The sequence below is a fragment of the Spea bombifrons genome, chromosome 4 (genome assembly GCF_027358695.1).
Source record: "Spea bombifrons isolate aSpeBom1 chromosome 4, aSpeBom1.2.pri, whole genome shotgun sequence".
Classification (NCBI taxonomy): domain Eukaryota; kingdom Metazoa; phylum Chordata; class Amphibia; order Anura; family Pelobatidae; genus Spea; species Spea bombifrons.
In genome coordinates, this window is record NC_071090.1 from 52,531,022 (window position 1) to 52,558,122 (window position 27,101).

At 37.2% G+C, this 27,101-nt stretch overlaps 1 protein-coding gene across 1 annotated transcript; it reads left to right on the forward strand.

Moving 5' to 3' along the window:
- The first annotated feature begins 494 nt into the window (after positions 1–494).
- On the forward strand, positions 495–26,908 carry ZNF277 (zinc finger protein 277). The gene is made up of 12 exons (XM_053462964.1): positions 495–561; positions 12,486–12,690; positions 14,354–14,442; positions 15,482–15,564; positions 20,583–20,674; positions 21,124–21,234; positions 22,348–22,480; positions 23,787–23,854; positions 24,576–24,672; positions 25,257–25,299; positions 26,009–26,183; positions 26,394–26,908. Exons 1-12 carry the CDS (start codon positions 537–539, stop codon positions 26,578–26,580), a joined length of 1,308 nt encoding a protein of 435 aa, XP_053318939.1. The 5' UTR covers positions 495–536; the 3' UTR covers positions 26,581–26,908.
- Positions 26,909–27,101: the final 193 nt, after the last annotated feature.

Genomic DNA, 27,101 nt, shown 5'->3' on the forward strand with positions numbered 1-27,101 from the left:
TTCAGTAGAGAAAAAAAATCGCAGGTATCTGTGATGCAGAGTGTTTATGCTATCAGTGTGTGGCTTACCTAACCACACAGCACAAATCACACCCTTCCCCAGCGACGCATAAACATGAAGGGCTTATACATACAACATGACGCACTGTTACCACTAAATGGTTTATTGTAACTTTATCGAGGTACCGTGTACGAATAACGGCACCTCAGCGGGCTTACAGCTTCTCTACTACGGAGGGACAGTCTAGGAACGGTTGGAAAGGCGAACACGTAAAGATCAGGTCAGGTGTAACGTCCCACCGAACACACTCAGCCAAACACACACCGGGTGAACCCTATTCTCCACAACCGGAGCGTGGGCGGTGTTTGTGTGACGTCATGACTCGATTGGCGGACACATTCGAAAGGAAACCAATCAAAGTTGGTTTATTTTTTATGCGTATGCTACGCAGACCCAATAGCCTATCCGGTGTCAGGCTTGCCCCGCCCACTATACGATCCTCCGTTACACACGCGGAAGCTGGGACAGCATACGACATGGCTGCAGCCTGCAGTAGCAAAGGTACATAGAACGCAGCGGGTGTGCAGTGTAGGGCAGGAATGTGATTTAATCAACACAATCAGCAGGGAATGACTGCTACACAGCCATGTGTATAACAATTAACTCCTAAGCCATATATGTATATACACAAGGAGTAAAACCACATGAGCTCTCAACTTCCCTTACCATACCAATATGTACCTTTGTGTGTATATAGATAGATATATAGATGTGTGTATGTATGTATGTATATATATATATATATATATATATATATATATATATATATATTAATGTTTTTATTTATATATGTGTATGTATATGATATATATATATATGTGTGTATGTATGTGATATATATGTATGTGATATATGTGTGTGTGTTATATGTATATATGTTATATATGTATATATATGTATGTATAATATATATATATATGCACAGAGACTCATGCTGTGCCTTTCAGACCATTTATTGATTCTGTTGTTGCTGAATTACAGGGGGTACACAATCATTTTGTGTGAAATACTATTGTAAAGCACTGAACATTAAAATGGTGTGAGGTTCTGTTTGTTGTTGGTAAAAATTCTATTAAGCACAAAAAGAAAGCTGAAAGCTCAGGCTGTGGAAGGGAAATTAAGTCCAAGGGGCATTCTACTGAAGCTAGAGATCCAGTAATATTATTGCATAGATTGGGCACCATAACAAAATGATATCAAAGTGTTTGGATATCCCAGAAGATCCATAATCCCGACCTGTCAGACTGACCCTCAAACAAGAATGAGACTTGTGATTAAAACCACAGAGGGGCCAACAATCAGATTGACAACAGGTAAATCACATGCAGGGGGATGCTTGGTTCTGGGGGGGAAAAATGTTCCAACATCAATTTGGGGTATTTGTGCTCTTAGTGCAAGGTCCTACCCAGGGCCGGCCCAAGACACAATGCCACCATTATCTACCCTTCCTCTCCCTCCCTATTATCTATCTACCCTCCCTCCCTAGAGGGCTCGCAGAGGAGAAAGAGGGGCGCCGAGCGGGTACTGACAACTTGGTAAGCGAAAACTACTCGGCGCCCCTCTCTCTCCTCCGTTTAAATTAAAAAAAAAAAAAAAATGCCGCCTCGGGCAATTGCCCCACTCTGCTCCATGGTAGGGCCGGCCCTGGTCCTACCAGCCACTGCGTGTGCGCATCGAGCTTAGCATTTCATTGGCAGAGCATGTCCTTACAGTACATGTGATTCTACATCCTTAGACACAGCAGTAGGAGATGTGAGCTAGTATGTTTGTAGTATGTAGAGGTTTTTATGCTAGTCATGGTCTCATTTCCAAGGTGTGAAACAAATTAATCTATTTTGTAACACAATTTATCTATTTATTTCAGAATTAGGGACACATGCTTTTATTGAGTAGCCAACCCTACAACTCCTGTATTGCTGTGGTAGCCTCCTGGACATACATCTGTCTTGTGATTTCTTTTAGCTGAACCCGTCAGTAATTCCGATTAGCCACTGCCGCGTGCCATTAGATTAGTGAACAAGATACAAGGTCCACTACAGTTTTGTGTAACGTTTTTAGTATGCATTGTAAGTCATAAAACCTTTTCTAGCTCCTGCATTTTATTTATCACCCTATGCAGATGCAGTACATGGTTAAAGATTCACTGTAGTCAAAAGACATACACAGAGGACAGCGCTGTATATCTTCATAGATACATACAAACATATGCGCTACATGTGTGACCTCACGCCTCTCTGTTCTCACCGTGTGAGACTTCAGAATGGATTGTGTGCATCCCTCCTGGCAGCCATATTTATAGCTAGCAAAATGCCTTCCTCTCTGTGTTTCCTGCATTCATTTGGAAAATAAACCCTATCTCTGGGCAACCCATTAGTAACGTGCCTTTAAACCTGTTGGCTGTCTAAAGTAGGAGCCACGCACTCTCAAGTACTGTCAGACAAGTGTAACGAACAATCTGGATTATAAATTATTTTGAGAGTGGGAGGTGTTCTCCTGCACAAGCGATGAAATAAGTTGTCTGGTTTTATCCTTTTCAGATTTCCCAAGTAATCTGTTATTTTATATGTAGACAGCGAGCTTCCAAGGCAACAGCAAAATAATTTCAAGGAGAAGTCAGTCGATTTTTTTTGTTCTAGTAGATGGATGAATTATCCAATGACACACATATAGAAACTGCCTCTAAAAGCATCGTTATCACTATTACTACTGCAATCATCAAAATAGTTTACTTAAATGTGTTAGTCACGCATTTCACGTTCATATATATATATATATATATATATATATATATATATATATATATATATATATATAGATATTGCTTTCAACTAATATTGGCATCATTGGTAAATATAAGCAAAGAAGCCTGTGACCTTTTGATCATTTCTTAAATAAATAAATAATAATAAAAAAAAAATACACAAAATATACTCTGCTCTGAGCTGCTACTTCAGAAGTGTGTTGGTCCTGTAAAATGCATAGTTAAATCAGATTTCTTGAAGGGTATATGCGGGCCAAGTAACAAAATGTGTTGCTTTTTCATTAGTGTGAATAAGCTTTAGTAATGTTTTCATATAGATTTTCATTTTGAGGTATCCACAGTTACAGCAAATAATGAATATCCATTACTAGAATAAATCGTATATGGTTATCATTGCCTACAGTCTAGAAATCCTCATCGGAGTACCAATCTGAATCCCACATGGCATCAGTAATGTGTAAAGTCTGGTCGCGCCAGGTTTTAATGGGACTATTAATGCAGCAAATAGTTTGTTATAATATACTCCCCATTTACAGTGAGTGGGAAAATGAGTACCATAGACCTATTAATCTGTAGACCTATTAATCTATAGACCTATTCCGATGCAAACAAAGTCTAACTGGATCTTTCCCATTCCAGGGTAATTGGCTTGCCTTGTTTACGTATATGTAATGTATATGGACTATCTTCAATTAGCTATTTTTTTGTTGTTGTTTTGTTTTGTTACATACAGGATACAAATTTGAGTTTATGTAGCTAGTGTATGAACTGTAAGTAATTTGTGGGTTACAGGCGTACACTTTGTTTTAGGCTAAGCTGTTTTAGGCTAAACTGTACATACCGTGGACTGTGGGTATGAATAGTGTCTGGCAAGATTCCCGTACTTCCTTCATGATTCTGAAAGACACAGCACATGATATATAACAGGAACCAGACCTAGGACACAATCTGCTAACATTCATAATATCTGGCAAATGTTATTTCTGTACCGTTGAAATAACACAGTTCACATCAAATAAGAAAGAAATGGAAGGGAAAGGGGTCACTCATGGTTAACACAGGTTAACAGTGCGGTAAAACTCAAGGTGCATTATAAGTTATTAATAAAACGGTTTTAGTACCTAATGCTTATTGAACTATACAGTGCACTGATGTTAACTATTAAGGCTGCAACAATGGTCACAAATATTTCTTATGTTGCTATGTCTTATGTTCTTATGTCTAGTGGGATGCTGACCCGACGAGGAGTTATGTTAACAATAAATGGGAGATATTTGTCGTTGGTTATTTTTCTATAAACTTTTGAAATTAGAAGTCTGAGAAACTCAGCAACTTTATCACTTTTTTTTTTAAAAAAAAATCTGGCTTATGTATACTTATAACTTAATATATATATATATACTTAAAATGGGAACAATGTTCATAATTATTTTTGTTTTCTTATTTTTGAGAGTTGAAATTTTGCGATATTTTCTTTTGTTTTAATGAACTTGCGTACATTGTTAAGTAATAAAGGTGATAATACGAAATAAGGCTTTATGTCTACGGAATTTCTCAAGATCTGCTTTAATATGCCTCCCCCTTAAATAGACAGTCATGTATGTTTTTAAGGGGTCACTGACTTCTTCACTACCACGATATATGTGAAATTTAAGAAATGCTCCGGGGTTACTCACCTGATTGGTTTTTCCCTGAGAATAAGGGACTGTTTAAGTGACTTTTCCCATTTGCAGCTGGGTTCATTGATGGGGTATTAGGTTAGAGATGAGATGGAGGCCAATGGAATGATTTCGAAAAAGACTTGCATTTTGTAAAATAAAATTAATAGATAAAATGTGCCTATAAGTTACATCTCCCCCATTTCTAGATGTCTAGATGCATTCTGGTGGCATTATGCGTTAACGTAATTTATATACCAGCATGCACATCCACATTTTTAGCACAGAATACATAGTTATTTCCCCTGCCAGCCTGTCTACAAGATGATTCGGTTTATTGACCTACGATGACCAAGTTAGTAGGGAGGCAAACTTAATAGTAGTCATAAAGATATCGAGACCACATTTCATTAGGTTATACTAATAAAAGGTCTACCAGTTGACTTAAACTGAGTAGCTAAGCTGTAAATGTCCATATTAGTTTGAGGAATAGCCTTTATGAGCAAGTGAAGTTTATCATTTTTCTTTTTATTAATCACTATATATCTAGTGACTAAAGTACTGTTGTACTTGTATGGTGCAAGCTCTCTGAATTTATAATGGAATTTCCTATTTAAATGATGATTTAAGGGACATTCCTTCATCATGTTGTATAATCGGATTTGCTCTTAAGCATTTCCTTAAATAATAGAAACGACTACTTACTGTAAGTATCTACTTGTTAAAATGTAGCTTTTTAACTATAATATTCCTGAAATGAACTTCTCAAATGGACTCTGCTTCAAAAACAAGTTACAACTTATACAACTTCATCTTCATTTATTCTCTAAATCCACCAGGGATCTTCAAGTTTAGATGCTTCTAGATTCAATGTTTAGGCTATGGGAATGTCAAGTTTGGAAGCCATAACATTTTGGTGCTATGTTTCAGGATCTGTCAATAAAATATAGTTTGAGCAAACTATCAAGTTTGTCTATAAAGTATATGATTGTCTTATCTGAACTGTTCATCAGTTGACTGGCATATATTCCCCTGCAGACCACCAAGTGTTGTTAAACCTGTGACCACAGTTGTAGCATGACAAAATAGCTTTGTGTTTAGGGTAAATATGCCATGGTTGTAACCATAGACCCACTACAAAACATCAGCATTTATGTAGACAACACCTATTTTCCTTGCCATATTGTAGTCGTTAGAGGCATCATCCTTTGCAGCCAAAGGATGTGGTCAGATAGTATAGCATGTAGCTAAAAGAGGAGATGCATCTTTACGTGAGTAGTAATACTTAATTGTGGGTTGTGGTTATCGTAAAGGAAACGGTTGTTTCGATGCATATGCAGTTAGTGATCAACACACAATATCATTGTCCTAAATGTGGCCACTATTAGTTTTAGAACTACATTTTTACATATTATTTTCTAGAACAATAGACTTTTATAAAGGGAACTTTTTCTTGAGATTAATTGCGCATGGTGGTAACTTGTAAATGTCTTGGTGGCGCTTCACTTCATAATACATCCTGTTATGGTCTCTTTAGCATTGAATTTATCCAAAGCTTTCCGGTCAGGGGGGAATACACAGTAATTAATTAAGCAAGTACTTTTGTGAGATGTTTACATGCAACAGCCACCGCTTCTTTATCTAACAAGTATTTCGCCAGCCCCTCTTTTCTGGTCCATGTTCAAGGAGCATATAGAAGCAGAATGGAAGTTTCTGGGTCATAACATCTCCTCTAGAAGACTTATATGCAGTCAATCAGGAAGATTCTGCACAGTGGTCAACTGCACCCATGGTTGATCCCACAGTTATCAGAATGGTCTGCAGGACATCTCCCCATTTGGACAATGCTGCTTTACTTCAAAATCCAATTGAGACGTGTATTGAGGCTGGACTTTGGATTTCTTGTCTTGTGGCTGGTGCAGTATGTCATCCAGCAGTTGCCAACATTTTGATTGCATTGCAGAAATGGCTGTGACAACCTTTGTGGCATCTCTCTCTGCACATAAAGACAGGCCCCTACAATTCCTAGAGTCTACTGGATGGTAGGTGAACCCAGCCAAGAGTCAGCTGATTCTGACACTACATATGGTGTTCCTGAGTGGGAAATTCAACACCTCCAAGCCAACCGTTTCTCTATCCAGGGAACATCAAGCAAGATTACTCAGCTGTCAGTGATTTACCTTCCAGGGTCAGAGAACAGATGGGCAGATTTCCTGAGCCGCACCAACAGAGTGGAAACTGCCCGCAAGCATATGCCACCAGATATGTCTTAAATGGGTTTTTACAGCCTTGGACTACCAATACTCAGGCCTCCCATTTTTACTTCAGGAAGTGTTGTTCCCTAATGGGCTAGCAATGGTGTTCTTATGGAGATGGTTTACAGAGCTGGTACTTCTTGGAGAACTTTCATCTGGCTCTACCTTTTGAATATCCAGAAGGTGAAGGAAACATAAATTGTCCATTCTGTTCTCTTGTCTGTGTCTTCCTCTCATTAAAATGGTTTTCTTTTTGACATTTAATGTACACATCCTTTACATGTCTCAAACTATTTATGTATTTCTTTCCTTTGTTTCATATCAATGGGGTATAGTTTACCAAATTAGTTTTTTGTCTTTTCAAGTTCAATTTGAGATGGCTCACATCTGATGGATCCAATAATAAGGTGATAGCCAGTCTTTTGTTGCTCCATACTCAGTTAGTCTTTTGGTGGGACCATATTCTACAGGCCTGATTAATGCCATCATAAAGTAGCACAATCATGATACATGTTTGCTAGATTCATGCCATCATGAAACAACATCAACACCTTTAATCCTTTGAGTGCTCCAATGAGATACGTGGTTGCCAATGTGGTCTTCGGCAACCAATTATACACCTCATACATGATCGCACTTTTGGTCCTCTATTTCTCCCCAAATATATAATCTCTGTAAATACCTTTCAAATATAGCATGCTGCCAGTGGGTCACTCACTCTAGATGCAGCACTTTCCTTTTATTTCCATTATGATCTTATGTTGTTTGATCAGTCACATAGGATTTAAATTATAGAGCATTGTAGAAGGGAGAATGCTGCTAAATAGGTCATTAAACCAGCAGCATGGAAACCAAAATGGTTTCTGCCTCTGTGCAGGGATTTGTGTATGAAAATAGCTTATTTTAGGTGCCAGTTACAAGTGAAGAAAAAAAGTCAGGCATACAATGTTAGAAATCATCTGCTTGTTTTTTTTTTCTTTTCTGGAAGACAGTAAGAGGAGCATCTATATAAACACAGAATATGAGGGAAATTTATTTCCCACTGGAAAACATTCAAATATATTCAGAAGAGCCTTATACCTATGACATGCACAGAGGCCATATGAGAACTCCAGTGTTGCAGCACAGACCTTCAGATTTTAGGATGTCCCTAACTGGCCTATGATCCCCACTGCATACAATATCAAGACAGTCTCTGAATTCATCACTGTCCCCCGAAAAATGGCACAATTGGGTGAGGTTTGGTGTTGTGTTAAATAGAAATAGCTGCCACTGTGTATTCTTTATTTTTACCTTTCCTTTTTTGTAATATACATGTTGACAAGTCTTTAGCTCCCCATAGCAACACATCATAGTACAAATGAAACTACATCTAACAGAACACCCACGCAGTGAAAGGCTGTTAAATATATGTAAGGAACGCTATTACATACTACCTGTTACTATAACCCGAAGATATCTCTTCTTTTAAGGATAATTTCAACTGTTGCAGTTTCAACAATTTACATTCTATTTAAATTTGAAGTAATAATTTAAAGTTTGCAGACACAAAATCTGGATGTTACAGGAAGAACCATAGAATATTCAATGTGAGAACTAAAGTTAATTACAAAAAGTATTTTTTTTTTTGTCCACAAAAAACAACTTTACAGCCTCTTTCACCTAAAAAGTATTGTTTCTCAGCTCCCCAAAAAACATTACCAGTCCAAAAATCTGAAACTGTAGCTAATTTATATCAAAATCACAAACATTGTAGTTTAAGTAAAAATATGTTAATTTCCTCCCCTTTTTTCTCCCTTTTGATTAGCAAGTATATGTTCACACTCATCTGAATTTAATGACAGACACTTAAAAAAACTGCTAAAATACTATTTATTTGCTAGGCATTAAAAATAAATGAAAACAAAGGTGGGTACATACAAATAGTCAAATTAGGGAAGTTCTAGTGCAAAGGAGCTATTAATCAGAAAATGAATTCTGTTTGTTGTAGGTAATTCCTGCCAATATAGCTCCAAATAAAACCATCATATCATTCCGCATAGTAAAATGAGATTACTGACTAAAACATATTACCCTTGCGTTCTAAGGTTACAGCCCTATCTAAACACTAGTAACACTGAATCAAACAGGGTATATATAAGTCAAAAAACCTGGGAGAAAAAAAAAAAAAAAAAACCAACACCTGTTTCCTAAGATGTGACTTGGCTTCATTGGAATTATGGGACAGCATGGGATGTCATAGCTAATAAATGGTATTTTAGCAGTTCTTTTTGATTTGGGATTACATTTCTACTTACTAGTTTGCCTTCGCCTTTTCAGACTAGTAAGGGGAAGGTGGCATCTCTTTTGGCAGACACTGATCCGCAGATTCTAATGAGTATGCAAAAACAACATTTATAAATAATATAATGTAGAATATCAAAGCTGTCAAATTTCTTTTACATTTTACACGTAAGGAAAGCCCCTGGGAAATGTATTCTGACATTCATCACTCTCTTCCTAAAGAAAAACATTCATTTGTTCATAGCTTAACCTCTGAATCTGAGAATTTGACTCCATGCTTTTAAAGTATGCTTGTCCTGTCGGTGTAAAACTCCTCATTAACTTGAGCTCAGATACTCATCTGCTACCAGTTTCCCTAGGCCTTTGTATAGATGTGTAGATTTTGATGTATGCTCCTTTTAGTTCTGGCCCTGGCCCCTGATCCTGCATTTGCTTGTTGTGTGGTGTTGAAAGTGTTTAAATTTTACCCTTAAAGTATTGAACATGGGTTATCACAGGCCTTATGGCACACAAAACATACATTGACATTTTGTGACCATTGCTTCCAATTAATTTCCCACTGAACTGTGTAGCCCTTTGAAGTAATGTGTGTGCTCACCAGGCAGGGGAACTCCTGCTGTCTTCTTGAAATCAAGAAAAAATATTCTGGGCTATTTTCCCAGTCCTGACCTTGTGCATCAACCTTTTGTTTGAGAAGGAAATCTGAAGATATGTTTAATTCTAGCATGTACTGGTAAAACTGGATGCTTGATGGAAATTTGTACCAGATTTCTTTTTGCAGTTAAATGAGTAATTTAGTATGTAATGTATATGTTATTGAGTTTAATATTATCAGCTTATAATCCAGTTAACTAGAAAGCTTCATGCACTGATGCCTAGATTTTGATAAAATGCCTTATGTCAAATTGTTAAATACATGAAATCTAAATACAGAAATATTACTTTGTTGTCATACTTTTCAATAATATTATAAAATGTTTGTTTCACAGTTTTGCATGTGATGTACAATACTGTGCAAAAGGCAGGTGTGAAAAAATGCTTTAAAGAATTTTTAATAACTATTTTTTGCAAAAGTGAACACAAGAAAAAGTCTGAATCAAAAAAAAAAGCATCTTCTAGGTATACTTAAACAGTCATGGAATTTGTAGGCATATAGGTATATGATTAAACAATTCTACCAAACAGGTGCTAATGATCAGCAATTTAATTTTAAGTATGTTGGAACACATTTATTAACTGAAACAGAAACATCTGTGCAGGTGAAATGCAACTGGTTGAGGAACAGCCAGACTCGCTAACAATATGAGGTTGGTGAAGACTTAAAACAGCAACAAGACACAAGGTAGTTATACTTTATCAGCAAGGTCTCTCAGAAATGGGCAATGTTGAGGAGTCTAGCTGTAGTGGTCGGCCAAGGAAAGAAGATGAAAGACACATCATGCTTACATCCCTTCGCAATTGGAGGATGTCCAACGGTACAATCAGCTCATCATTCACAGAAAACAGTGGGCCTAGGTATACTCCTCTGCTACGTGAGAGCGTCAGAAGTGGTCTAGGTGGAAGACTTGTGGCCAAAAAGCCATACCTCTGACAAGGAAACAAGGCCAAGAAACTCAACTAATCACGAAATATATGGCTGTAGCACAAGGCAGTTTGTTGGCCCTAAATTCATTCTGCAGCATGCCAACTCCCCAAATATACAGCCAAAAAATAACCATCTTCTGCGTAAAAAAAAAAAAGAAGTGATGATATGGCCCCCAGAGCCCTGATCTCTACATCATCAGGTCTGTCAGGAATTACATGAAGCAAGCGAAGCAACCGAGGCTGCCTAAATCCACGGAAGAACTGTGGTTAGTTCTCCAAGATGTTTGAAACAACCTACCTGTCTAACTCTTTAAAATCCGTGTGCAAGTGTACCCCCCCCAAAAAAAATGATGCTGTTTTGGAGCCAAAGGGTGGTCACACCAGATATTCATTTAGCTTTTTCTTCTGTTCACTCGCATTTTGTGATAGTGATAAAAATAAAATATTAACATGTCTAGTTTTGAAAGCATTCTTGCTTTACAGTATTTTTTTTACTTATTTTTAAACTCTGAGACTTCAGTGCAGTGTATAAAGGGAACAGAGGCTCAGACAAACCAAAAATGGAGACAAGAAAGAGGAACAAAAGAAGACAAGCAGGGGTTTATCTACATTTGTATACTGCAAACGTATGCAGAGCTTAGGAACCAGATTTATATTTTTTTAGCATCCAGGAATGGATATTTCCATAGGGGTCATTACAAAGTAACAGTTAAACAACCCCTAGTAATACGTCATTCTACGTATCTGAAGTAAATAAAACATTGTTCACTCGTACATTCTAAGGCTGGTTATCATACACTCAAGGGATAAAATCCCTGTAGGGATTGATGTTCAGGCAAGTTATTCTGCAATCCTTTGTTTTACGTTGAACACATTCCTTAAACCCTGTCTTGTCTGGTATGATTCATGTTTCTGTATTTGTATGCCGATCTGAAATGAAGAACACATAAAATGAATCAACGAAGAGCATAAAGCAACTCAAATTCTTACTCATAAACATGAAAGGCATTAAGTGTTGTGCAGTACTATAGCAAGCAGTGTTTCTAATGGGTACACCTTGAGCTCACCCAAGACTTATCAGAGAACTAACAAAACTTTTTTTAAACTTCAAATGCCATTGAGCGTCCAGTTACTCATAAAACATTAAACGCTAAAACATGTTGTTTTCTTGCAAATGTGCTCCACCAAACATCAATTGAACTCTCTAGCCTGTTATGTAATAATCTTTAAGAAGCCTTCTCTGTTTCTATGACTATAGCCTGCTTTTGTGTCATATGACAATCAAGTATTCCCTGAAAAGCCCTGAAAGAGGAAAAATTTACATAATTAAAGAATTGTTTCTCGGAAGGCTTTTTTTTGCATTCAATAGTTCTAGGAATTAGGTTTTTTAATTCAATGGTGTTGAATTTAGCAGAGCAGGCAGAACCACACTATGTACACGTGTGTGTGTGTATGTATGTGCATGTATGCATATGTATATATATGTGTGTGTGTGTATATATATATATATATATATATCTCTGTTGAAGGCCTAATAATAATAATAATAAAAAAAAATCCTGGACGGATCATTCAAACCAAGCTCGGACATCCAGTCTGTTGTAATATTGGACTTGGAGCGTTGGCCCACCCTGCTCTCTAAATGCTTCACCCCAGGGACCCATACACCCATATGATTTGCACCTCATCCGTGCACACAATACACGCAAAATATCTCCCTGTTTAATGTCAGAGAGCTCATGAGAGGTCCAGATGTTTTGTTTGCACTCCCTACTCATCTGTTAAAATTTGATTGAAGCTGGCACTGCCTGAGACTGTTTAGATCATTGATCACGGATGAGTTTGTTTTGAGGGGTTCTAAAGAAACTTTTTTCTTTTTTTTAGACTGCAGAGATTGTATCTTGGAGCCGCTGTCATTACCAGAAAATCCGGATGAAGCAGCTTCCTCCCAAGATGGGGTGCAGCTAGTTCCATGTATGTTCTGCGAGCAGTGTTATCAGGAGGAGCAGAAGAATGATCTACTGAAACACATGATTATCCATCACAAGCTGGTCATAGCTGATGTCAAACTAATAGCACATTTCAAAAGGTAACTTATTTAAGAACTTTCTGCTTTTGTACTTATTTACTTTGATGGCACGGGGTTTAGTGAGTATAATCATTATTGGACTTATATGTCGGATGCAGGAATGTGGCTTTTCAGATGTATGCGACCATTCACGTAAAAGAAATGATGGACATTTATCCAACAAGGATTTACTGAAACGCGTAGCCGGTATTATCTTTGTTCAAATGGTGCCTTACGGATGTTTTTATGCACCAATAGTATGTCTGTTATTCCTGGAAGAAGTGCTGAGCTGGCCCTGCATAATTTATATTTTATAGTACAACTCCGCATTTGATGAATAAACCATAAAGTGTTTTGTAATTTAATAAGAAGGATAAAATAACTTCAGTAAGTCTTTCTCGTTACTTCCTCCTCTGCATACTGATGAAAAAAATATAGTATAAAAACGAATGAAAATGTATATGTGACAAATAACCACAATTTGAAATGTATGTAATCACAATATGACATTTTAAGAACAAAGGCTCCATCAGTGGTGCTTGCGTAGGTTCTGCTGCATATAGAACCTGTGTCTCTCCTTATGAGGCCCATATGGATATACTATTCCACATCAGCAGATGCCTCCTATGCTGTATGGAGAACTCCAAGAGGTGTTGTTCTTCCCATCTGTCTGCTCTACTGACTCATCCAACTCCAGATACCAGTGTTTTTACCACCCTATGCTTCATTAAGGAAAAGATCACTCTTAATTGTTCATTGCTGCCATGGCTGTATACATTTATATAGTTTGATCTAGGGTAGTGATTCAATGTTTATAATGTAATCGGATCATTTTAGTTTTTTTTTTTTTTAAATTAATTTACTGTTGATCGAATGAATAATACACTTGATAATTTGTGAATAAGTGTTCAGGTCAAGTGAGACATGACTAGTATACCCTACATAAGTCACAAGGGTGGATTATTTACTAAAGGGAGAGTTATAGTGTCCTCTGCCTTCACTATTCTGTCACTATAACCGATTAAGATCTTATATCAGGACAAATGGGCGAATGATCTTATCTGATGTCAGATTCTATGTTTTTATTCATTATAAAAGAGTCAGCACTGGCAGGTTTCTTCAGCAAGAAGAACTGAGCTGGCCCTACATAAAGCATAGTTCAATGGACAAGGAGAAAAAACTATGCATTATACAGGGGTATCCAAGCTTTCTCGCAGCATAGCTTTACTGAGGTTAGACCTTCATAATGTATAGTGAAGTCAAGGAGCTAAAAACCAGCTTTCCTGCAAGGTCTCTTGCCAACTCTCTTTTTAGTCAATATTATTAGCTTTTGGATAGTAAAGGAATCCAGCACACACCCATTCACATGAACACTGTTCTGTTAGGTAATCTGATAATTATTACCTTGAAGAAGATGACTTGGGGTACAAATGGCATACTTGTATGGCTCATAGTAACCACCTGTGTTACATATCCACAGTTAAAATGTTAAAACTACCTTTTAAAGTTTAGCTTTCTCCACAAGGTTGACTGTGGCTGCAGGAAGGGAATGTATTTTATTCCTTTATATTTAATTTTATAACATATAATTATATTAAACATAATAGTTAACATGCAATATATTGGTTTAAATGGGAAATGTGGGGCCTATCACTGAGTAGTTATTATATACATTTATTTCAAGGTACTGTTTATACTGGAAGAAGCGGTTTGCAGACCAAACAATCAATGACTTCTGCCCTGTTATCAGGACTAATTCTGAAGGTCCAGCAGGTAGGTTGTTTTATGAAAACCACTAGCACTACCGACCTATAGAAACTCCTGAACACAGTTCAGCTTGGATTACTCTCTTTATGTACAACCTACAACATAGTTAACAAGGAACTCAAGGATCACCCTGTACCTTATTGTAGCAAATATAAAACATTGGTGCAGAACACTATGGTACTATGGTACAATGTATACATTTACTTTTTGGTCACAGCTTTCTTCATACGTTTGGTTGGAGTGCCAACCTCATTATGGCTTTTACTGTCATGTTTATGTCCCCAATGAGGTTTTTGAGATTTTATTTTTTAGGAAGTTTAGCTCTAACTTGGTTTACCTGTGGCCTTTTCAATCTTCTTACCTCAATGCTACATAGCGAAGGAACTCACCGTTTGTGATTACATGACTTTCTTCTCATTCAAATTAGACTTCACTTCAGTTAATTATATTTTAGTTTTCCTATTTAGGCCTCAATTGCACATAATCGGAAGTTGGAAGGTACGTTAATCAGTTTTATGAATGCCATGTGGTCTAGACTCCCAGCGCACCCATTGACTTTAATTTTCAATGCTAGAGCCTGAACTCCATTTACTGCCTTGAGAAAAATACAGCATTTCATGCAGGTTTCGTGAATCTGTTATATTGCACAGTCTTCCCGCAATATTCTCTGTAAAACTTTTCATCTACGTATGTAACCGGGGTGCCAAATATTATTAATCGCTTTCACAGGCAATCTTTTTTTCTGTTACTAATGGGTTGACCTGTTTAGAACAAAAGCATTGTTTCTAACTGCCGAAATGGTAATGTTTTCATTGGAATTGTACAGATGAAACCTGTGATGATACAACACAGTAATTATATTCCTGTTGAAGCTTCTGTCAATGCTGTGTGTATAAGGTGTGAAGGAATAATAGAGCCAATGGTTATATCTGCAAATTGAATTGAGAACTGAAGCATAAATGTTGTGTCTCTGACCTTTAATGAGTAAACCACCAGCCAGGCCAGTGAGCTAAATCTTCTTGGTTGTTCCCTCAAACTTTGCTAGACCTGCAAGAAGACTATTTTCTGCTGTGTGATGTTTTACCAGAGGACCGAGTTCTACGGGAGCAGCTGCAGCATGAGAGGCTGGTGAGTCATGCATTTCTAACTGGAGAGATGAATGAATCCCAACTGGAGCTGAACAACTCCTAACACTCCTAACATGCATTTCTCATACTATCACTTCATAGGTACTTTCTAAAAGTCATAGAAAACAGGTCTTATGTATATATGATATGTAGATTAATGTTACTTTATATGCAGTTTTTTTGTTCTTGTATAGTCAAAGAGAAGGAGCCTGCCAAGCAGCAGCTGGACTTACATCTCCAGGGCTGAAACGTACCAGTTCTCCCCTAGTTTCCTCCATAACGCATGACACATATATATATATATATATATATATATATATATATATATATATATATATATACATACATACATACATACATACATACATACATACATACATACATGCATACATACATAACCTGGCCACTTTGTAGTCCATCTGTGCAGACATTATTTTTCAAAAGGCATCAAATGCCCATTGTACATAAACTAGATTGTAAGCCTGACAGAGGTGGAATGCCAGGAAGACGATTCCTCTATCTTTGTGCTGCTTGAATCTCTGCTTTCATCTTTCCATGTTGTGTAATTATTTTACTTCTTCTCACTAACTGTTTTGGAGTGTTACATTTTACAGTGAGGCACTTGGAATATTTAACAGTAGTGTCCTATTAGCAGTACTAATCTGATTAAGGAACATGTTGAGAAGGCAAACCTTCATTGTATCGAAATTCCCTTTATTGCCATAGGAAGGTTTCTATTCACTGCTGCATTATAAAAATGAGTCCTAACTCCATGCTCCCCATCTCCTTGCGGTTTTGGAAACTATATATGGAATTCTTCTATAGACCTCATGCCGCTAAACTTGACAATTCCTAGGGCAGAATGTTGGCAGTCAGCACCAACCAAGCATACATTATTATTTACACCTCAGACTTCAGCCTCAGACACAAAATTTAACAACCGTGTCTTCTAGTCAAATATATTCTGGTTCTTCATTAAATTGCAGCCAGCTGCTTCCAGCTTCAATGTAGTGGAAGCCGTCTAGCCAAATTTGGTTGCCTATAGCAACAGACAGCTCTTTTTTTGAGCAGCCAGCCGGAATATCTATCCAAAAAAACAAATATATATATATATATGTGTGTGTGTGTGTGTGTATATAAATATATATGTGTGTGTGTGTGTGTGTGTGTGTGTGTGTGTATATATATATAATATTACTGATTTTTACAGTTTGGTATATGGTTCTGCCTGTCAGTTTTGCTAAGCAATACATATAACAAATAAATATCTAAGATGTATCTTCCACTGCTAGAGATGCTCCTGGATAAAAACAGAACCCTCTAAGTCTGTAAAGCAGTGATAGAAATGGAGAGATATTAACCGTGCAAAATATGAAGTATGGAAAATGACTGCTGACACTGGAAACACACAGCTGGTCACAAAATACAGATGCGTGAAAAACAAAGTACATCCTTTTTGAAGTCTATGGTTTTACATTTCAGGACATAATAATAATCTGATCCTTAGCAGGTTTAAAAATTAGGTAAATACAACCTCAATATGAGCAACAACATGATATATTACACCATGTCATGATTTATTTAGCAACCCCCCCCCCCCCGAAACTAAGTAGACCTTATAATTCAATAGTGTTAGCAGCAATAACTGTAATCATTTTTCTGTATGACTATATCAGTCTCTCACATCGCTGCGGAGGAATTATGGCCCACTCTTCTTTACAAATTTAGTTCATTGAAGTTTGAAGGCATTTATATATGCACAGCTCTCTTAATGTCCCTCCACAGCATTTCATTTCAGGTAAAGGTCCAGACTTTGACTGGGCCATTGCTGCACCTTGATTCTTTTATTTTTCAGCCATTATGTTATAGATTTGCTGGTGTGCTTGGGATCATTGTCCTGTTGCTTGATTTATTTTCAGTCAAGCTTTAGCCTGATGGCCTCGCGTTTGACTCTGGAATACTTTGGTATACAGAGGAGTTCATGCTTGTCTCCATGACTGCAAGGCTCCCAGGTCCTGTGGCTGCAAAACAAGCCCAAATCACCACCTCTACACCACTGTGATTCACAGTTGGTACGAGGTGTTTGTTCTCATATTCTGTGTTTGGTTTTTGCCAAACATCTCCACTTTGGTCTCGTCTGTCCAAAAGACATGGTTCCAGGAGTCTTGTGTTTTTTTCAGATGCAACTTTGCAAACCTAACCCATGCTGCCATGTTCTTTTTAGAGAGAAGAGGCATTCTCCAGGCTACCCTTTCAAACAAACCATACTTGTTCAGTCTCTTTCTAATTGTACAGTCGTGGCCAAAAGTTTTGAGAATGACACAAATATTAATTTTCACAAAGTCTGCTGCCCCAGTTTAGATGAAAGTTTGTATATACTCCAGTGTACTCTAGAATATTACAAAGCTTTATCAGATTAATTGCAATCAATTGCAAAGTCCCTGAAAATGAACCCCCAAAAATAATCCCCAAAAAGCATTTCCATTGCATTTCTGCCCAGCCCCAAAAGGACCAGCTGACATCATGCCAGTGTTGACAAGGACAAGGCTGGAGTTCACCCTGTTATGCTGATTGAATAACAGACAGGAAGCTTTAAAAGGAGGCTGGTGCTTGAAATAATTGTTCTTCCTCTGTTAACCATGGTTACCTGCAAGGAAGTGCAAAAAAGCCACTTCTCTCCGGGAAAAACATCAGGGACAGACTGATATTGGACTGCTGAGGACTGGGGTAAAGTAATTTTCTCTGATAAAATCCCTTTATGTCAGTCCTGTGTCATGCCAACAGTCAAGCATCCTGAGACCATTCATGTGTGGCGTTGCTTCTCAGCTAAGGGAGTGGGCTCACTTACAATTTTGCCTAAGAACACAGCCATGAATAAAGAATGGTACCAACACATTCTTCAAGAGCATCTTCTCCCGACCATCCAAGAAAAGTTTTGTGATGAACAATGCCTTATCCAGCATGACTGAGCACCTTGCCATAAGGCAAAAGTGATCACTAAAGTGAAACTTTTCCTGTATTCTTTCCCCCCATTCTGTCTCTCATAGTTGAAGTGTACCTATGGTGAAAATTACAGGCCTCTCTCATCTTTGTAAGTGGGAGAACTTGCACAATTGGTGGCTGACTAAATACTTTTTTGCCCCACTGTACTTCAGTATACCATAGTAATATCTGACAAAAATATCTAAGAACACTGAAGCAGCAAGCAAACTTTGTGAAGACCAATACTTGTGTCATTCTCAAAGCTTTTGGCTTTTGGCAAACCGCTAAAACATTCATAGAGGTGGTCACTTTTGCTGATGGGCAATTGATTAGCAGCATCTGTAGGCGACTTAGCGTCTTGATTCCTTTGGAAGCAGTAAGGGTATAGTTAAGTTTTTCACAAATGGCTTCTCCATTTTGGCTTCATTTTGTTGAATAAATCATGACAGTGTTGTGCTGTTGTTCATCTGAGGTTGTATGTACCTAATTTTTAGACCTGCTAAGGAACAAATGAGAGCTGATCTGTAAAACCATAGAAATCAAAGAGGGCGTGCTTTTTTCATACGACTGTGTATTTGTCTCAACCCTGCATTAGGGTATATATAGCTTACTTCTGGTAACCCCCAAAACTTTGTAGTGCTTTAACCAAGCCAGTAAAACACTTAAAAGCTTCAGAATATGAGGGAATATATATATCTCTATATATAATCTCACATTTTAATTATTGAAAGGTTTCAGCCTCAACCATAAACCCAATACACTCACATAATAATATCCAGTTCTAAATGTGCTGTGCTGTTGTACTGCACTGACGACCGTTAAAAAAAAAATTAAATGAAACATTCATTAGTTATTAGTGTATTTTTAAGCTCCAATAACTCCCTCTGCTGTTCACATGCAATATTACTGCTTCACTAATGGAGGAGATTAAGACATTAACTCAGCAAGTTAGATATTTTGTGTCTTTCACACCAAAACAGAAAAGTGGTCTACTTAGTTTTGAATCATGTATCAACTGTGCAAATATGTTCCATATTGGATCGCTTTATTACACGAGAAATCTCAGCCACTTAAGAAAATTAAGAATAAAATAAGCATTTGCCTCTATTAGTAGCATAACAAACAAACAAAAATACTGCAGTCCCCGTGAGACTTACAGTTAAGTCCCCGCACAGTAACATGCTTACACACACACCTCTACCTTTGATGCCTGAAGAAGGTTGAGTAGCATACCACTAAATGGTTGCAATTTTTCATCCCTTGTCTCCATGCTGTTCTGCATTGAGGTCCTCTCCGGGCATCGTAGCCTGGCATACACTTTAGGAGCATTGCATTGTGCCTGCACAAACATTCTATCCCTATGCTAGTACAATGTATACACATGGCTGTATAACCCCAGTCTTTCAGGGCCACAATTTGATATCCCAGCTTCTTCTTTAATCATTTTAGCTTGGAATGTATCTGTTTTTTGGTTTTGCATTGCAAATAGAGAGACATTTTGATTTTGCTCTTCAACAGCTTTTATGTTTTATAAGCCCCATATTTAATTGTGTGCATTGAAAAGCAGAAAATTAAAATATCCATGCAACATTGCAGTCACACGAGGACTCCACAAGCATTGCTTTAAATACTTTCACCGTGGTATATATGCCACAGGGGACATGTTGCATGACATCTAATGGAGTGCAAATGACACATCCGTCAGAGGCACCATGGAACCCAAAGTACCTTCCTAAAGACGCCAAGTCATCACATTAACTTACCTCCCAGAGAGTTGGTGTTGGATGGTTTCCCATTCATTAACACCTGGTTGGCCAAAAATACCTAGATTCATGGCCCACTGAAACCTTATCCTGCACTTTCTTTGGTGCCCCCATTTTTGTGCCTGGTATCCAATATGGACGCCCCCTCCTCTAATGCTATTACCGACTGCATTGAAGGAATAAATACAGACTTCACTAAGTATGTTGCATAGCAGCTTGACCTTTATACAAACAATTCTTTTTTAGGTTTTGTTTTTCTCTTTTAATTTTACAGAAAGAAATCTTGGAGCAGCAACAACGTGAGAGATGTGATATGATCTTCCGACGTCCGTGTATGTTTTGCAGTGAAGAATTAGAAGGGAATAGGTTTGACTTATTCTTTTTAATATACGGTGTGCAGAAGGCCTTCTGTGTTGGTCTTTTCTATGCTAACCAAAACCATCCCAGACTACACCTTTCCTCCTTCGGCATCCTTCAAAACATTTTGTTAATAAAAAAAAAAACTGCTGACACAACTTTAGTGTTTAACAGCATTAGTAAATGCAGATGAGATTAGAGCCAGTGGCGTATCAGCAGATGAGAGAAAAAAATAAATATAGCTTTCTGCTTTGAATAACAAAATAATCCCCTCCATTTTTAATGGCGCACTACCCAAGCAGGGATCTGTTCGTCTGTAAAATGCTCACCAACACACTGCTGTTGTAGGTACACTATGTGGTCAGTAGATTTTTTTTTAGGAATAGATCCACTGGGTTTCTGTTACACCTTAACCATAAATATGTTTCCAGTTACCAAAGTATGTGTTTGTCTCCTAGGTCAGTCCTTTTTAACCACATGAATACTGAGCACTCTTTCAACGTTGGACTGCCAGATAACATCGTGTTTTGCAGTGACTTTTTGGATGCTCTACAGAAGAAAATGGACAGGTTCAAACTGAATTATTCTGTGCTATAATTATTTAGTGTCTGTAGTGCACAAGACTAGACTGAGAACAAATCGAGACAGTACTTGGTTTCAGATGATGGTTTGCATCATTTGCTTGGGAAGTTTTAGGAAAGCTACAAGAGGGGAAAGAGAGAGATGAGTAAGAGAAGATAGTTATGGCTGTAGGAGGTCAGAGGGGGAGGGGATCAAAATAAAAGAATGCACTATCCCAAGGTAAGCAACATTTGGCCAAAAGAGAAACAATGCCCTTAAAATACATACTTGGTATGTATAAAGAAAACATATGTATAATAATACAAAATACATCAAAAGCTGTGCCAAGCCATTAGTGCGTACCGGTATGCCCTGACTTACAGGAGACATGAGAAGTCTGGGTTGGGTCTTTATAGACCCTACTGGTATCTCTGGTTGCTCTCCCTGCTGGCTGATTGCACTTATTGTGATCAGCAATGCAAGACTATGAAGCCCTGATTGCTGATCACAGTGTGATCTGCATGGACAGATGAAAAGAAATACACTTAAATAAATTGTATGAAAAATATGTAATATATGGTAATATGTAAAGGATGGATGTTCACCCTCGTGAACATAAAAAATGTATGTTGAGTATGACTGTAAGCAGGCGATGTTACTGGACATAAATTGGGTAATTTTTCAGCTGTGGCATTTACAATATTTAATAAATTGTAAGCAAGATTGCATAAATGTTATATTTTTGTTTTTCTATGTTATGGTGTGTGACTTGCACCCCTGCCTAGCCATATATCTCTGGATTTTAGTCCGGAGGCTTCCAGACTAGCACTATGTCTGGCAGCCTGCCTGTAGACCAGTATAAACCCTAGTTATCTGTTTGCTTACATGAATGGAACTGCAGATAAGTGACTTCTCATATTTAGAGAAACAGATTATAGGTAATTGATGAAGGAGGTCATCTATAAGCATGTGTCTGCTTTAATTAAAATATCCATTAAATGTATGTAGTACCTTATTCTGAGCATGTTCAGTCCATACTGTACACAGGTTAGGCCATGACTGAGTGTTAATATCAATGTGGTTTTCATAGTCGCATTCTCAGTGATCATTTCTGTTTTAAGTCTGCAGTGTTTATACTGTGAGAAAACATTCAGGGACAAAAACACCCTAAAGGATCATATGAGGAAAAAGCAACATCGCAAAATCAATGCCAAGAATTGTGAATATGACCGGTTTTACATCATTAACTACTTGGTAAGAATCAATATTATGATCTTGTTTTCTCTTAAGATGCACTGTAGCCATTTACTAAGCACTTGCCATGGAAAGAAAGTGGGATTTTGGAGGGACATTTAAATATTGGTCAACAATTTGCTTGAGAAAGCATACCGCTGAATGCTTTGCACGTGCATCATGCTTTAGGGACTCCTTTATGTCCTTGTGACTTCACATTTTCCATTATTCTACCATATTACCAGGTTCTATTAAGAGCAAAACTGCAGACCTAATCCCCTTTATATCCATATATTATGCATGCCCTTTGATGCACTGTAAATTACAACTTTTACATGTGTATATGTGTGTGAATATATATATATATATATATATATATATATAATCCTATAATCATTCCTAAAAATAAGCAACGTTCAAGAGGTTGTGTAGTAAGCGACACTGTCAGAAATATCCCCCACACCAAGGAGCCAAGGCTTTGATCCACAAAGAGAATCCAGAGTAATCCGCAGGGTTTAAGAATTATTATTGATTAATAATATATTAATCAATATATTATTTGAGGTCATTCAGAAGTGCAGTTTCAATCTCTGGCCAGTTTTGTCAGCTGTGGTTGCTGTAGCAGAAGTCAATCTCTAGGGGAGCATTTATAAAAGGCAATATTACAACGGGAACCTTTTCAGCTTGGTTCCTCAAGTTCAAGCTATCCGTGACGATTACCAGGCTTTTCTTAAGCTTCCAATTCAGCAGTAAAGCGACTTTCCACATGAAGCACCCTGACTGTTGGGAAGAAGCATTTACAATAAGACCATATTCCACTGCTATTGTTAAGTTTGCGAAAGCAGGTACCATCCAGTACATCACCATTTTTTACAGTTAAAATTTTAAGGTTACAGAATTTTAGTTTAAGGCTAGAAAACAGCTATGCCCTTTTCTTGGTGTACATCTGTGAATTAGGGTAGAACTCGATAAGTTCCTAGCTCTGGTCATGTTAAAAAAACTAACACTTTACCACGAGATTTGTTCAGTAACTAGCATTCAAAATGCCAATGAATAAAATGTACTGTTAAATGCACGCTTCAAGTAAGGGTGACAAACCTGGTATTTTTGAGCACATTAAGTAAGATGAAAATGAGGCTAAAATAACATTTTAAATGGCATTTTAAACGTTATACAAACATGGACCTAGAAAAGAAAAAACATTCAGTGTTTTTGTTTTGTACTTTTAATGCTCGAGGTTCTTTGGATGCTGTTTCGTTGCTTTGAAGTTAAAGGACACCAAATATTACAAACAATTTAGAACATGGAATGCCATTTTATTTTGAAGGAACTTGGAAAAACTTGGGAAGATGTGCAGTCTGAAGATGACCGTGAATTGGTGGATGTCAATGAGGAGTAAGAAACATTCTTTAATGATTTTTAGTCATGTCAAATTTGCAATGTGCAAAGCCCAAGAGCTGAGTGATGATATGATAACACACCCGCACACCCTATCTGGTATCTTATCTCCTGCTGGCTTTTCCGTGCCTCTCTCTAATATCTAATATATATCATGCCTCTTTTCTTCTTTGCTTTGTCCCTAGCGTTGGCCCCTAGTTAGCCTGTTTCCATAAAAGCTTTTACATCGGAACTTAAGAGCTTTTAGCATAAATGCATTAATCATTCTCCATAATTATGACCGCACATAGCTTGTGATTTGTATTTTGACAGTCTGTGCAACTGTTTTTAGAGATATTTGGTATGCAATTTCACCTTGTAAGGTTGGCGCTATCTAGTCTCTAGTCAGGTTGGTGTCTAGTCCTCTTCTTTCTTTTCATCCATCCTTTTCAAACCTGAACAAATCACCAATGTAGCAATAGGCGAGAAATAAGATAAGAGCAATAACCATGTAGGTCCTGAGAAAGGGAAGTTAGCGTACTTTCCCTGCGGTGTGTGTAGATATATTTTGCTTATTTTAGTCTGTAAACATCATTGCATGGGGCTATTTAATGTCTAAAACTGTAAAATGTAGCATTGGGGGGGGGGATTCACAGATCATCAGAGCATCATATAGTTTGTCAAACCTAGTATTAGAAATGTAAAGCTATATATGTAGGATTTTGTTTTCCATTTTCAGAGACTGGTCAGACTGGGAAGAGCATCCTGTCTCCGCTGTGTGTCTCTTTTGCGAAAAACAAGCTGACACAACAGAAAAATTACTGAATCACATGAAGGTACCTTTTGTAATAAAAAAAAAAGGGAAAATTAATTGTATTTATCAGGAACATTGTAAATTGAATCTCTTAAGTGTTTGTAGGCTACAGATGTAAATGTAACCTAGGCATGCCCATGTCAGATTTTTACAAGCAGTTTGCAGAAAAGTCATTAGGATGAATTGTGATTTTTCCAAAATACAAATAAATTAGCCTTTTGTAGATAAAATGTGATATGTATGCCAGTTTCACAAACATGTTAAGCATAACTAATAAGACTCACAGTCTGTATTGCAAACACCTCTGTTTTATTGAGTATTGGCATAGCTTGACCTACAGATATACCCGAGGCTTGGCATATCAGTATTAGCACATTGGTTATTGCTGTATTTATATTATGATATTGGCTTGAACTTAAGCCTCACATTTTTCTGCTACATGTGTTGATCATTAAAGTAATACTCAACCTATAGCTATAACATTACCAAAGTTACAGTCAATCAGATTTGTGTTTCCAGATGTATCTGAATTTAAGCCTATATCCTATCTGTATTCAAGCTGTGAATTGTCTGTTTACCTGTCATTATTATTTTTTATACAAATAGGAGAATCACCAGTTTGACCTTGTTAAAATAAAATCAGACTTAGGTAAGTTACTGTCAAAACTTTGTAGTTGTGCTACTGGTTTGTTGATGTGTAAAACGTCCATGGATTTGTGTTACTTTAATATTTATACTACTATAATACTATATAATTAATAGTTGAGAATAAAATGCATTCGTGATTCATTGATTAGGTAAACATTTTATTTTCTATTCCATTTTATATACATCAAACCTTAAAGCAAAATGTGCTTTTAGGGTGAGAAACAGGGAGGCAGTTGTTGGACTTTATCACCTTTCTAAAAGTAGTTCCGGTGCCCAACAACTTTGAGAGCCACCAGTTTACACAATGTCATTCTTGCATCATTCATAGACTTAAATATAAACTTTTCATTCAAAATTAGACATAACTATTATATAACTTTATCATTATAATCTAGAAAGAGTTTTGAAATACAGAGGACATTGGGTTTCTGTTGATAGTTTTAACATGCGTAATTTCTACTAGACTGTAAACCATTTACAGATAAAATAAGTATCTTACAAAGCTCTGTAGTACTCTGCAAAGGGTTAAAGAAGATAGAAGCATGGGGTTTTAGCGGTGAATTAAATCATTCCAAGCTCTATTGAATGTAATGCACAAAGAGCACGTCATTTCCATTGGTGTCATTCGTGTCTGTTACTGATATGTCTGTCTGATTTTTGGCGGAAGCGAGCAGAGCTTTTATGGATGTGTATTGTTTTCTACTTGACAGGACTGAAGTTCTATCAGCAAGTCAAATTAGTGAACTTTATTAGGAGACAGATACATCAGTGTCGATGTTACGGCTGCCAAGAGAAGTTCCCCTCCAAAGCAGAATTAGTAAGGCACATGGATGAAGAGAGACACTTGGGCAATCTCCCTGAGCGATCATTGTGGGACCAGCCTCAGTAAGTAGCATAGTTAGTCCTTGTGATTCTATCAAGAATGTTACCCATCCCACCAAAATAGTATCATCACTTTCCATTATCTGCATCTTTTGCTTAGTGATGAGACAACTAATTACGTATATGTACTGTATCCTTGAAGATTTGCGTAGATGCATAATATATAAATTACAAATCATTTGCAGCCTTCATAAAATGTTTGTCCATTCTTAGGTATTACTTTCCCACTTATGAAAACGACTCCCTCCTGTGCACTCTGTCTGACAGTGAAGGTGAATCTGAGGCCAAGGATCAGAATGAAGACATACCCGTTATCGGAGAAGACCTTTCAAAACTTGCAGAGCTAAGACAGACCAGTGTGTTAAACCAGTTAATACGTGAAAGTACCTTGGAAAGTTAAATGCACAAGGAGACAATTCTGGAACAGTATGCCATGTTTTGGAAGAGGCTTGCATCATAATCATAACTAAAATACATATGGAAACATCCTTGTATTAAACAGAACAGCTTTTCTTGTGGTTTCTTTGTGCTCTTAATTAAAGCAAGGACACGAATGCAGGTGTGGATCTTTATATAGTTTAGTCGTTATTTGGAAGCACATTCATTTTAAGTCGGAGCTGCATGCTGTGTTGGTTTACAGCAGCTTGAATGTAACACAAGGGAGTATGGTCTCAAAAGCTGTCAAAAGACACAGTTACCTAATTAAAATGATAGATTTTAATGTTGTCCTTGCTTTGTCCGCCTGGTTTATTATCAGCCTTTTTGCACTTGCATAAGCACAATGAGCTATTAAGACTTACAAGCATATTGTATATTTTCATTTCAGAAACTCGTGGTTTCCATACTCGTAGGAAATGAAACATTTTTGATGTCTTTATACTAGACCATTAGGCTATACCTAATGCACTAATAAAACACGTA

Coding starts and splice junctions, on each gene's coding strand:
- ZNF277 (XM_053462964.1), top strand. CDS start 537: ATGGCTGCAGCCTGCAGTAGCAAAG. Junction 562..12,485: donor TGCAGCCTGCAGTAGCAAAG/GTACATAGAACG, acceptor TCTTTTTTTTAG/ACTGCAGAGATTGTATCTTG. Junction 14,443..15,481: donor TAATTCTGAAGGTCCAGCAG/GTAGGTTGTTTT, acceptor AAACTTTGCTAG/ACCTGCAAGAAGACTATTTT.